This window comes from Tribolium castaneum, chromosome 3 (genome assembly GCF_031307605.1).
Source record: "Tribolium castaneum strain GA2 chromosome 3, icTriCast1.1, whole genome shotgun sequence".
In the NCBI taxonomy this organism is placed as follows: Eukaryota; Metazoa; Arthropoda; class Insecta; order Coleoptera; family Tenebrionidae; genus Tribolium; species Tribolium castaneum.
In genome coordinates, this window is record NC_087396.1 from 15,004,971 (window position 1) to 15,018,464 (window position 13,494).

General features: G+C 34.2%; 3 protein-coding genes across 5 annotated transcripts; all 3 read left to right on the forward strand.

The window, feature by feature from the left end:
* The first annotated feature begins 469 nt into the window (after positions 1-469).
* On the forward strand, positions 470-4,707 carry LOC664575 (uncharacterized protein). 2 transcript variants are annotated; one of them, XM_015982181.2, is made up of 4 exons: positions 470-618; positions 3,194-4,188; positions 4,236-4,501; positions 4,556-4,707. In XM_015982181.2, exons 2-4 carry the CDS (start codon positions 3,199-3,201, stop codon positions 4,635-4,637), a joined length of 1,338 nt encoding a protein of 445 aa, XP_015837667.1. In that variant the 5' UTR covers positions 470-618; positions 3,194-3,198; the 3' UTR covers positions 4,638-4,707. The 2 variants fall into 2 exon arrangements, with proteins under 2 accessions (XP_015837667.1, XP_975664.1); XM_970571.4 differs by having other exon boundaries at positions 4,236-4,707.
* A 2,038-nt stretch (positions 4,708-6,745) lies between these two features.
* LOC664576 (myrosinase 1) lies at positions 6,746-8,546 on the forward strand. 2 transcript variants are annotated; one of them, XR_010333538.1, is made up of 5 exons: positions 6,746-6,886; positions 6,942-7,716; positions 7,768-8,076; positions 8,129-8,294; positions 8,346-8,479. XR_010333538.1 is itself a non-coding variant. In XM_015981594.2 (4 exons), exons 1-4 carry the CDS (start codon positions 6,852-6,854, stop codon positions 8,485-8,487), a joined length of 1,479 nt encoding a protein of 492 aa, XP_015837080.1. In that variant the 5' UTR covers positions 6,746-6,851; the 3' UTR covers positions 8,488-8,546. The 2 variants fall into 2 exon arrangements, 1 of the variants encoding a protein (XP_015837080.1); XM_015981594.2 differs by having other exon boundaries at positions 7,768-8,294; positions 8,346-8,546.
* A 2,319-nt stretch (positions 8,547-10,865) lies between these two features.
* Positions 10,866-12,671, forward strand: LOC664577 (myrosinase 1). Its single transcript, XM_970573.4, has 4 exons — positions 10,866-11,025; positions 11,073-11,850; positions 11,906-12,444; positions 12,497-12,671. Exons 1-4 carry the CDS (start codon positions 10,991-10,993, stop codon positions 12,651-12,653), a joined length of 1,509 nt encoding a protein of 502 aa, XP_975666.1. The 5' UTR covers positions 10,866-10,990; the 3' UTR covers positions 12,654-12,671.
* Positions 12,672-13,494: the final 823 nt, after the last annotated feature.

The window sequence follows — 13,494 nt, forward strand, 5'->3', positions numbered from 1 at the left end:
TTTATCGCTGCTATAATTAGGTACAAGAAAAATAACAAAACAACATACAAAAAAAAGAAAAAGTTAGAACAAAGAATAAAATCATAAAAGTTGGACCTTTTTCTTTTCTTTTGGAATTTGGTTGGAGGGTGCATGATATTGTGTATGAAAATAAAAACAAAGCAAAGAAGAGAGCGGAAGGAAGCTTGAACAAATATCAATCTTTATTGTCCCAAACAATCCTCGGCGGTGCCTTAAAAATGAATTCTTTAGTCCGCTATCTGGAGAACCCTAAGCAAAGGCGACCAGCGTCCTCATTCAAATTTCAGCCCCAACCGAGTCTCGGTTGTCCCTTAACCCCATCGCGTTCTGTTATCGCTGGTCGAAATAGCGACTTTAAAGTAGACGAAACAATACAATTTTGAACACGTAAATCAATAAAATGGAGTGCGCGACTAGAGCGATGTCAGGTCGATAGGATAAATGGCTGTCCAGGATTGGCTGGATGAAATCAATAGAGGTAGACCGATTTTATCGATTTTTATGCCGGCATCTGCAACTGGCTAAATTCACTTTTGTACGAGTGCTGCTGCAGCCGACGGTGATGCGTTCGTGTTGACCGCCTTGAAACGCTGAAAGGTAAAGGATTTTGTGTTGTTTAAGCGTTTTTCGGACGTCGGCGTTGCTGTACACGCGCTCCCGATCCACGCCACATTTCAAATAAACATTTTGGTTTGGCAAGTTTTGAACTAGTGGCTCGACAGTTGGTGCTTGTTCAATTTGTTGATTTTTCACATTGCAAAATCAGTTTAACAATTGATAGTTTAGTGGTGTTTTATTTGGCGCTTACGCACCAAATCAATATTGTAAATAAAAAGCTGCTGCATTGACGGGGATTGATAAATAATGTGACCCGGATCGGAACGTTGCCGATTTTTAAGTTGCAACAGGTGCAAAATTTATTAGTGTTACAGGGTTCAGTGTGGACACGGTTTATTTTATTAGAAACTTGGCGCAAAAGGATTATTATCGGGCATCTGAGATAGTTGGCTGGCTATATCCTAAAGATTTTTCAAACACGGATTGAAGCAAATGTAACGCACAAAATTTATATGAGTAATTTTTCAAAAAAATTCCCGAACAGATCGTTAAATGCTACATTTTGACTTCGTAACAACAAATATACCTCATTGGTTTTTTAATAATATTGTCATTCTTAATTTTTTTAGTGACAATTTTTTACTGTAAACAGAAAGATAAATTAAAAATGGTGTCATTATTCAAAAACCAATAACGTCCTAAATGTTGCTATAGTGTCAAAATTAGTACTAGACCTGCTAGAAAATTTTTTTGAAAAATGATCTATAACAAAGATATGAATTTTTGCTTTAGTCTGAACCTTTTTAGATCATGGCAGTTCAAAAAACATTTTTCATAAATGTTCTGCTAAAAAATATGAATCTTATTCTATTTCAGACTTTCTGTCTCCATTGTGTAACGTATCTAGCTGTAATTTAAAGTTCTATACGGACCTTTATTTCATACCTATTTTCAAGCACAAAAAAGAACCATGGTGCCTACATTAGAAACTTTTTAACTTCTAATATAGCTAAAGCTTTCAAATATTGTATACGATTCAAGTCGACCATTTTTAGTTCATCTAAATTATTTTCAAAAAATTAGCGCCAAGTTTAAAATTTTGAATAGTAATCACACATTTTTATTGTATATTTGAATTCACCAACTCAAACTGAGTAAAATTTACTCAAGTTGTTGGTACTTATCTCTCATAGTTTTTGATATATGTCAATTTTTATGTTAAAATTTTCATTTGTAAGGGTTTATCTAAGATATCGCAGCCCTTGAACCTTTTGCGATAAATAAATATTTTTTTTGCATTCGATAATCGAGGGTTTGAAGAGTTTTTTAGAATTTTCGAAATTGCCAATTATCAAAATTCATGGCTAGTATGATTTTTTCAAAATGGTTTTCAAAAAACTGTTATAACTCAGTTTTTTCAAATAGAATGACTATTTTCTTAACGGTAATCGAAAGGGCATCGATATTTATGGTGACTTTTATCAATACGCCCTATACCTATCTTTTACGGTTTTTGAAAAAAATCACAGAAAACGGATTTTACTTCGAAATTTTCATAGTTAATCAAGTAGAGCTTGTAAAATGGTCAACAACTGTCAAACTTCAATATTTTATTTAGTTTTTAGATATAGAAATAGATATAGAAGATGGTAATAAAAGTCTGCATAAAAATTATGTTCTTTCGATTGCCATTAAAAAAACAGGGTCATTCTATTTAAAAAAACTATTTTGTAATCATTTTTTGAGCATCATTTTCAAAAAATTATACTAGTCTTGCAATTTGATAGTTGACGATCCTAAAAACTTAAGAATACCTTTGGCTATCAAATGCAAAAAAACTATTTACTTATTTTAAAGAGTTCACGAGCTGTAATATTTTAAATATACTTCTGCAAATAAACATTTTAACAAAAAAAAGACTATTTTTCTAGTTTCTGGTAGTTAAGAAACTTTTTATCTTTATACCTTTTACTGTCCCGCAAACATAAAATGTTGTTCTTATTATTTACGCTGTTAAACAAAATTAAGAATTTTTAATTTCTACTCTCTGGTTTTAATACACGTATTGTTAAAGTCTTTAATAATTAAAACCTGTCTGAATAATTTTTTTGGAGCTATTTTCACACACAAAATTTTTTTGTCCCGTCCGTCATGTGTAAACAAAAACTAAATTAATCAGAAGCCGTTGCACATTGCCTTATTCTTGAGTTTTGTGGTTTCAAAAGTTTCGACAGGTTCCACCTTTTACTTCAAAAATAGTTGTTAGAATTAGTGTCTTTTAAATTAACAGATTTTTACGATTGTTTAACGATAAAAATGTGAGGTCTTTTTTGGTGTCCCGTCCGTCATTAGTTTGTATTTCTTTTTTCTGCTCGTATTTCAAATTTTAAAAATGTGGCTTTAATTGTAGGTTGTAAACAATTTGACTGGTAATAAGTTCCTATAAAGAAAAATTCACTTCTACTGAAACTGTTCGTAAAAACTGCAAACAAAATTTAAAAAGTTATGCAAACTGTCCCGTCCATTAAAATGGAATGACTGCCTTGCCAGTTTTTTTCTTTTTTTGTAAGATAAAAGAATGCTCTTTAGCTCCATTTCCATAATTTTTTGCTAGACACCATGGACCAAATCGCCGAAAACTACCAACTGAAATGGCACTCGTTCGGCTCCTATCTCCACTCGTGCATCGCAACGTCTCTCCAGAACGAAACTTTTGCCGATGTGGCTCTTGTCACAATAGACGGTCGCCAGATAATGGCCCACCGTTTCGTCCTATCCGCCTGCAGCCAATACCTCCACCAAGTCCTCAAATTACAACCCCGCGTGACCACGGCTCTCCCGTTGATGATCATCCTCCCTCCCGAAATCAATTACCGAACCATGAAAACCCTCATCCAGTATATGTACAGTGGAGAAGCCACCGTTTCCAAAGACATCCTCGAGCCGGTTCTCCGAGGTGGCGACATCCTCAAAGTTAAGGGCTTATGGCGTCCGAAAGAGGACGAAAGTAACGAAAATCGGCTAGTGAAGGTATCGCACAAAAATAAGTCTAGCAAGACCGAACAGAAAGAAGCTCAAGAGTCTGCGACAAGTCCGGGAAATTCGGCGGCGCCGAAGGTTCTGAACTATACTATTAATGTGATGAAGACGTACGACGGCCAGAAGGAAGGGGCGAAAGACAAGCAAAGTCAGGTCAAGAGTGGTGAACAGGAGAAGGAGAAGCCTAAGCAAAACAACCAGAATTCGGTCATCAAGAGTACGGAGGACGAGAAAAGGACGCAGAAAAGCACAGAATCGGTTGATAGTGAGAAGACTGAGCAAAGCAACGACTCGCTTCAGTTCCTGGTGATTAAGGAGGAGCCGATCGAGTGGAGCGAAGTCAACGAGTCCGACATGGAGCTAGTGGACGAGAAAGAGGTCTTCAGCACGGAAATGACCATCAAACCGGAAATCTACATGGAGGATGGTGAAGAGCAAGGCTTGTATTCACCCTTGACCTGCGAGCTTTGCTCGGAGACTTTCACGCTTCCAGCCGAGTGGGTGCGCCACGTGCAGACCCACACGGACATGTTGCCGGCAAAGAGGCAAAGACGAGGCAAAAGTTTACAGGTACTGGCTTCAAGCTCGTAGGCATGATTTTGAGGTTCTGGTTTCAGGACGAAGACTCAGACGCGCCTTTTCCTCAGCTCCACTGCGACCTCTGTCAAAAGTACTTCCCTACCCCTGCCGAATGGGTGCACCACATCCAGAATACGCATACGGAGTTCGAGCTGCACCTGTCGAACAAAACCGCGCCCAGTAAAGTGATAAAGACGCCAAAGTCGTTCGGCCCCGCTCAGAATTGTTGCACGATCTGTTCCAAAAAGTTTCCTTCTCATGCTTCCTTGTTGATACATAAACGCACGCACACCGGCGAGAAACCGTACATGTGTGAATTGTGTTTTAAAGGGTTTAACGTTAAGAGTAATCTTTTAAGGCATTTGAGGACTGTGCATGACAAGATTATCAATCCGACCGAGGTGGATGACGGGATCAAAGACGAGACAACGGGGGATTGAGTCTTGATGCATTTTATGTGTACATAAATCGTTCTATTCTATATTCTTAATAAAATTTAATCGACTCAAATTAGGTGTTTCCTTTAATCATCGTAAAAATTCTGATACTATAAAAATTGAATGCTGAAGTTTGCTCAATAATTTTATGAAAGTTTGTAATTGTAAATAAATAAAACGCTTCCAAGTAATAATCTAAAGCTTCCTTTCCCTCTCCAAATATCCACAATCATTTACGTAAATAGTATAGGTATCTGAATCTGAAAATTGGATCTTGGTACAGAAATCAATTATCTATTTGTATAATTAAAAGAAATAAAAATGCAAAAACGAAGATGCAGCCTTCAATATGTCTAGATTTTCAAATTTTAAATTATCCATTAAAAAATGAGAATAAACGAATTAATTTAGATTCAGATTTTATGATAATATTGATAATTTACTTTCGATAATTCATAATTTGTCTTGAACGGGAAACAATAAGACAAAATAATGTTATTCTGTAATTATTTATCTAAGTCTGCATATGTCTCAGCAAAAATAACTGTGATAGTGGTACTACAAACAGATACACTTAGTAGTCAGATAAGTAACCGTAATGAAAGTGCAGAAAAAGCTCTGTTAAAATTTAATTCGTTGTTAAAATTTAACAACGCGAATGGACCAGCCAAATTGCTTCAATTTGATCACGTAATCAGTTAATCACGCACTTAATTGTGCATTAAATTAATGACGCTTCTACAAACCGTTTCTTAGTTTAATATACTCAACATCATGCAATTAGTCCTACTAAAAAAATTAGCAAATGTAGCCACTTTCAAGGTTAAAAAGAAAATGCATATATTTACATTAATACATTTAAAATGGTCAGTGTCATTGTCAATGCCATTGATTAAAGTGTATAACATTTATAACGTAAATGAAAAATGAATAAAGCAAGAATAAAGTAAATAAAATCATAAACTTTGCGACGATAAAAATAATTGCAGTATTTTTTAATTTTTATTAATACATTCAAGATACAATGGAACCTCAGTTATTCGGTTCCTTCATGGACAAAGCCAAGCCGGATAATTGAAAAACATCGAAGGGTAAACCGCAGAGGAAATCGCTGTACAAAATTGAGGAAATCTAAATGTTGATAAAATCTGTTTTATTGTCGATCTAATTAATTTTTTTATAAATTAATTTAGTTGATTTTTTGATTTCGATGAGTTTTAGTTTTTTAAAATTGTTACAACTACTATATTTTTTATTTAATTTATTGAAAAATAAGTATTTATAGTTCATACTTTATTTATTTTACTACGTTAAAAAAATAAAATATGATGTTAAAATAATTACCTATTAAAAAAAACAAATTCAATAATTCTCATTCAAAAAGACTAGAAACGGATAATCGAGATTCTACTGTACATCTTTTTCAAGCATTGTGCTATTGATAGGATAATACTTGTAAACTTTTAAAGTTTTTTGCTAAAAATTTAGATAGGCAATATATAGTGAAAAATTTTATTTACCAAAAAAATTCATAACTCGAAAACTAAAAGTCGTAAAGCAATGCGGTTTGTTGCATTGAATTCAGCGGCTTATTTTGCGTATAAAGCCATCATCTAACGAGATGTAAACTTTTAAAGTTTTTTGCTAAAAATTAAGATAGACAATATCTATAGTGAAAAATTTTATTTACTAAAAAAATTCATAACTCGAAAACTAAAAGTCGTAGAGCAATGCGGTTTGTTCCGTTGAATTCAGCGGCTCATTTTGCGTATAAAGCCATCTTCTAACGAGATGTAAACTTTTAAAGTTTTTTGCTAAAAATTAAGATAGACAATATCTATAATAGAAAATTTTATTCACAAAAAAAATCATAACTCAAAAGTTAAAAGTCGCAGAGCAATGCGGTTTGTTCCATTGAATTCAGCGGCTCATTTTGCGTATAAAATCATCTTCTAACGTAACTTTTCGCAAATACACTGCATATAAATGTTAACAAATTATTAAAGCCCACGAAACGGACTAATTTGGTTTTAATAAATGCTTAAAATACAATAAACATATCAGAATCATTTGCATTAATTATCTTAATAGACCTGCAAATGGAAAACTACAGCAAATCTACTTACTTTAACACATTTGGTGGGTAAATAAATCGTTTTAAAAATTTCACGTAATGTCCCTACTTAAAGTCTATATATTGCCATAATTTATTTTAAAATGAAGGTAATTTTACTACTAATTATTTACTTCAGGTAGGTATCAATTTTTCTTACTTATTATCAAAGGACAACCTTTCAAATCTTATAGAAGTAGAGTTATGGCACTTAATTATCACTTATTTCCCAAAAATTTTATTTTTGGCACCGCCACTGCGGCCTATCAAGTCGAAGGTGCTTGGAATGAAGATGGTAAAGGCGAAAGCATCTGGGACCGAGTCCTTCACGAGTATCCAGACTGGGTGGTAGACAAAACCAATGGAGAGATCGCTTGTGACTCGTACCACAAATACAAGGAAGACGTCCAACTTCTCAAAAGTCTGGGCATACACTTCTACCGTTTTTCCATATCTTGGTCTAGAATTCTCCCGACGGGAAAAGCTGACCAAATTAACCAAGCAGGCATTAACTACTACAACAACCTGATTAACGAGTTGCTAAATAATGGGATTCAGCCCTATGTCACGATGTTCCATTGGGATTTACCTCAAGCCCTCCAAGACGAAGGCGGTTGGGTTGAACGAAAAATTGTTAATTATTTTGTTGACTATGCCAAAGTTTTGTTTGACCATTTTGGCGATAGAGTCAAGTCTTGGTTAACATTTAATGAGGTTTTGCAATTTTGCGAAGGTGGTTACTCTCTAGGGGAATTCGCTCCTTTTGTCCAAAAGCCAGGGGTTGGAGGCTATTTGTGTGGTCATCATGTGCTCCTAGCACATGGGGCGACATATCGTTTGTATGAAAATTATTACAAGGAAAAACAAAATGGAAAAATTGGGATTGCCGTTGATTGCGCTTGGTATGAACCCGACAATCCTAACTGGGACAAAGACCAGAAGATTTCAGAAATCACAATGCAAATGACCGTAAATAAAATTTCTTGTGTTTTAATATTAAACTTTTGCTTCAATTTTAAGTGTGGATGGTTTCTCAACCCCATCATTTTTGGCAATTACCCTGAAATAATGATTGAAATGGTCAGACAGAACAGCCTTGCCAAATCGCGTTTGCCAGAATTCACACCCAACGAACAAAAATTGCTAGGAGGAGCCGTTGATTTTATCGGTTTGAATCACTACTCCACTTTTAAAGTTTACCCAGCTACGAAAAAACTGTATAATCAACCTTCTCTGTTCAGTGATATTGGTGGTATCTTGTATCACGATGCCTCTTGGCCAGAGACCGCGTTTTTTTATTTCAAAATTGTTCCTTGGGGAATTCGAAAGGTATTAGTTTGGATCAAAAACCACTACAATAACCCACCGGTTCTGATCACAGAAAATGGGTTTGGTGACGATGGTCGGCTGGATGATTACGACAGAGCAGATTATTTTCGACAATACCTTTACGAAATATTGAAGGCCATTCAAGAAGATAGTTGTAATGTGACTGGATATACGGCATGGAGTTTGATGGATACATTTGAATGGATGAGTGGTTACATGTAAGTTTGTGAAGTTTACGTTTTTGGGAGACCTAATAATGTGTATTTCAGGGTTAGATTCGGCTTGTATCATGTAGATTTTAACGATACCGAGAGGCCGAGAAACAGAAAATTGTCTTCTTATGTTTATAGTGATATAATAACGACTAGGCGCATCAGTTGGGATTATTACCCAAAGTGGCCCCCATCTTAAAATGTTAAGAAGAAAAACTCATAATGTTAACATGTTCAATAAAATAAAAATTGTTACAATTTAGCAGTATTTGCATTTTTTTTCATTTCCTACTAATTCTGGAAGACTTTGAGTTAGTTTTGTGGTAATTAAATTATTTATGAAACAATCCTGTCCGGGTATTGTAACTTTACATAACAACCTCGATCAGTGAAGACAATTAAAAAACTGAACACAATCGCAAAAACGAACACTGTCCAAGTATTCAAGCCAATAAAGCTCAATTAAAATGTTTGCAAAATTATAAAAATCAAAACATTTTAAAATTCCTCAAATGTACCCCAGCCAGGACAAAAAACATAATTCAAAATTTTAAATTTCTATAAAAACATTGCTACAAAAACATCATTTTGTTGGTGACATTTTAAGCCTTCTTTTTAATATCTGAATCGTAGATTATAAACACTATTTTAAAACACGTTTTCCATAGCAACGTGGTTTCACTATTTTGAAACACGGGTCCCATACCAACGTGTTTTCACTATTTTAAAAACGCTTCCCATAGCAACTTGTTTTAAATTAAAATGTTCCAACAAAAAAAAATTGAATAACGCTCAAAGTTCTACACATGTTTCAAGTCATTGTCAAAAACTTTAATAATATTTTCTATAAGTACATTGATAAGAATAGTATACAAAACATTAGGAGAGAATTCCTACATATGTTTGTTGTTTCTATTGTCACCACTTACAAATTGATATAAATAAGTATTATCTTTAAAAAATCGCCAATATTTCACCAAAATCGCCAAAATTTTAACATGTAATAAAACTCATCAAATACAACAACAATTCTATATAACATTTTGCAAAATTCTTATTTATAATTTTAACTGTTTTCCTCCTTTCTTTTGTGCAAACGAGCCGGTCACCGTTTAATAATTAGTTTGTATTCATAGCAACAAATTTCATTGTTGTTTTGAAATGTTTAAATTGTCCGTTTTTATCACAACAAAAATAGTTCAGCTCTCTTATTTTTGTACCCATAGGCGGGTACACGTTTCAGTATTTATCTTTTTCCAAATTTTAAGTAAATCTGCGAATTTTTTATTGAAAAATTACAAATAGAAAAGATGTTTTATTTGTTCAGCTCTGTTACCATTTAAAATTAAAACACGTATTTTTGATACACCCTGTATTATAATGAAGAATAAACGCAAAATTAAACAAAATGGACGGCAAATGAAGAAAACAGAAAAGGAAAATAAAAATAAAACAGAAATAAACTACAGCAAACAATTTATTACCCAACAGCGTTAACCAAACAAAGAACAAATAATATAAAAATAAAATTGACACAATTTTTTTAAAACATATATAGTTTTGGCCTCGGTTTTGGTTTTATAGAATTTGATGCAATCTTCTTGTTACTAACAAGCAGCTATAGGTACTCACAGATGTACAGAATTTCCACACTTCTTTACGAGTACTTTATCTATGATTGTTAATTTCCGCCAAGTATTTTATCATTATCACAATTGGCGATCATTTTTGACATTTTTTATCAAGTGGTTTTATTAAAAATGTAGATATATCCCCATATAAATTTCTATTGTCACCACTTACAAATTGATATAAATAAGTATTATCTTTAAAAAATCGCCAATATTTCACCAAAATCGCCAAAATTTTAACATGTAATAAAACTCATCAAATACAACAACAATTCTATATAACATTTTGCAAAATTCTTATTTATAATTTTAACTGTTTTCCTCCTTTCTTTTGTGCAAACGAGCCGGTCACCGTTTAATAATTAGTTTGTATTCATAGCAACAAATTTCATTGTTGTTTTGAAATGTTTAAATTGTCCGTTTTTATCACAACAAAAATAGTTCAGCTCTCTTATTTTTGTACCCATAGGCGGGTACACGTTTCAGTATTTATCTTTTTCCAAATTTTAAGTAAATCTGCGAATTTTTTATTGAAAAATTACAAATAGAAAAGATGTTTTATTTGTTCAGCTCTGTTACCATTTAAAATTAAAACACGTATTTTTGATACACCCTGTATTATAATGAAGAATAAACGCAAAATTAAACAAAATGGACGGCAAATGAAGAAAACAGAAAAGGAAAATAAAAATAAAACAGAAATAAACTACAGCAAACAATTTATTACCCAACAGCGTTAACCAAACAAAGAACAAATAATATAAAAATAAAATTGACACAATTTTTTTAAAACATATATAGTTTTGGCCTCGGTTTTGGTTTTATAGAATTTGATGCAATCTTCTTGTTACTAACAAGCAGCTATAGGTACTCACAGATGTACAGAATTTCCACACTTCTTTACGAGTACTTTATCTATGATTGTTAATTTCCGCCAAGTATTTTATCATTATCACAATTGGCGATCTATTTTGTCATTTTTTATCAAGTGGTAAGCGCACATTTTTATTAAAAATGTAGATATATCCCCATATAAATAACTATCCCCAACCATTTCTTCTCAAATGCAAGATGAAGCCAATTGTGTTGCTGCTCATTTGTGCAAGGTAACAACTCCAGTCAAGTAACATTCATTTTAAAACACTTTTGCCAGTGCTTTCGCACTTGCAGACAACCCTGACTACCACTTCCCCGATGACTTCGTTTTTGGCGCTGCGACTGCCGCCTACCAAGTCGAAGGTGCATGGAACGAAGACGGGAAAGGTGAGAACATCTGGGACAGAGGTATCCACGAGCACCAAGACTGGGTGGCTGACAAGTCCAATGGAGACATCGCCTGTGACTCGTACCACAAGTACAAGGAAGACGTTCAACTCTTGAAAAATCTGGGAGTTAACTTTTACCGCTTTTCCGTATCTTGGTCTAGAATTCTTCCAACGGGGAAAACAGATCAGATTAATCAAGCAGGGATTGACTATTACAATAACTTGATAAATGAGTTGTTGGCTAATGGGATCGAGCCTTACGTTACGATGTTCCATTGGGATTTACCACAGCCGCTGCAAGATGAGGGCGGGTGGCCGGAGAGAAAAACGGCCGATTATTTTGTCGATTATGCGAAAGTTTTGTTTGAGAATTTTGGGGATAGGGTTAAACATTGGATGACTTTTAATGAGATTATGCAGATTTGTGAAGCTGGGTATTCTGGGGGTAGTTTTGCTCCTTTTATCAAAAATCCAGGAATTGGGGGCTACGAGTGTACCCATACGGTACTTCTAGCCCATGGGAGAACCTACCGGTTGTACGACAGTGACTTCAGGGGACAACAGCAAGGTCAGATCGGGATTGCGGTCGATTCCTATTGGCACGAACCCAATTATCCTGACCGGGAGACTGACCAACAAGCTTCAGAAATCGATATGGAGATGAATGTAAGTAGAAACAGCCACCAGTATCAGGTATCATTGAGCAAATTTTGAAACGTAGTATGGATGGTTCGTCAATCCCTTCGTCAATGGCAATTACCCGGACGTTATGATCGAACGAGTGAAAAAGACCAGCATTGCTGAAGGATATAACAAGTCCCGCCTGCCAGAGTTTACCCCAGAAGAGCAAGAAATGATGAAGGGAACATACGATTTCATTGGTTTGAACCACTACTCTTCTGATAAAGTTTACCTAGCTGATGACGGTGCTGGGGACCATCCGTCCCATTGGGCAGACACCGGTGTCATAGGGTACCAAGACGCCTCATGGCCAGGGTCAGCCTCCGACTGGCTTAAAGTCGTTCCTTGGGGCATTAATAAACTACTAGTGTGGATTAAAAACCACTACAACAACCCACCAATTCTCGTCACGGAGAACGGATTTTCCGATTATGGTCAACTCGATGACTATGACAGAGCTAACTACTACAAAGATTATCTCTATGAGATACTAAAAGCTATCCACGAGGAAAATTGTAACGTTATTGGATACACCGCCTGGAGTTTGATGGACAATTTCGAATGGATGGCTGGATATACGTGAGTTATCCACCACTGTAATGGTTTCAGAAAATATAGCTGTCGCTTGTAGACAAAGATTCGGCTTGCATTATGTCGATTTTGAGGATCCAGAGAGGCCGAGAACGAGGAAGTTATCTTCGTATGTTTATAATAATATTGTGACAACGAGGCATATTGATTGGGATTATTACCCCGACTGGCCACCAACTCAAGATAAGACACAATAAATTAATGTCCAACCATCAGACGTATTTATTTCATAAAAATTCAGTATAAAACATTGGCACGAACTGCATGAGTTCTTAAGAAGTTCAATTACATTATAAAACAAAAGACTATGTATCACGGCACCACAAAAAATCATCAGTCTTCAAAACCGTCAAGTCTTTACAACATACTAGCGTTTTCTTGAACACAAATTCTATCGTTTCCATAATTTCTGTGTAAACACCAGTCAGATCTCTGCCTTAGCAACTATCCAACCGATAATAAGGCAATATGGTTAATAAGATAAACTGATAAAAATAAAAACTGTGGTCGAAAAATAAAAGTTTTACCTGCGAAGTTTAATCATAAATTTATTGTAACTTTTATTACGATTACAATTAAATTAATTATGTTTATTCACTCGAAAGTAGAAACTAGAAAATAAATTAAATTACAAAAATAAGAACACTAAGCAAAATTTATAAACATGTATTAGCGGTTTCAAAACGATGGTAACACCAACGTCGCATTTTACCAAATTATTTTGGTAAAATTATTTAAGGTTGATAAAAATGTAAATTACTTATTAATATAGTTAGATCTCTCATTGAAACTATAAATTACATTTGCTATTAATTTGAAATAAAATGAGACTTTGGCGTTTGTATACGCTAATAAGTAATAAGTATTAATTAATAATAAGCTAATAAGTACGTAAAAATCGGGAAAATAAATATAACGCAGTGTATTAGTAGGACTACAATAACGTAATAAAAAAAGTAGAACAAAAATAAAGATACTCAGTTGTAAAAGTAAAAAAATAATGTATAACAAGTATATGTCAGATAAAAATGTATACGC

Excerpts from the sequence above, each read along its gene's own strand:
- LOC664575 (XM_970571.4), top strand. The coding sequence starts at position 3,199 with ATGGACCAAATCGCCGAAAACTACCAACTGAAATGGCACTCGTTCGGC. Across the intron at positions 4,189-4,235 it reads GACGAGGCAAAAGTTTACAG|GACGAAGACTCAGACGCGCC; the intron begins GTACTGGCTTCA and ends TTCTGGTTTCAG.
- LOC664576 (XM_015981594.2), top strand. The coding sequence starts at position 6,852 with ATGAAGGTAATTTTACTACTAATTATTTACTTCAG. Across the intron at positions 7,717-7,767 it reads AAATCACAATGCAAATGACC|TGTGGATGGTTTCTCAACCC; the intron begins GTAAATAAAATT and ends TTCAATTTTAAG. Across the intron at positions 8,295-8,345 it reads GAATGGATGAGTGGTTACAT|GGTTAGATTCGGCTTGTATC; the intron begins GTAAGTTTGTGA and ends TGTGTATTTCAG.
- LOC664577 (XM_970573.4), top strand. The coding sequence starts at position 10,991 with ATGAAGCCAATTGTGTTGCTGCTCATTTGTGCAAG. Across the intron at positions 11,851-11,905 it reads AAATCGATATGGAGATGAAT|TATGGATGGTTCGTCAATCC; the intron begins GTAAGTAGAAAC and ends TTTGAAACGTAG. Across the intron at positions 12,445-12,496 it reads GAATGGATGGCTGGATATAC|ACAAAGATTCGGCTTGCATT; the intron begins GTGAGTTATCCA and ends TGTCGCTTGTAG.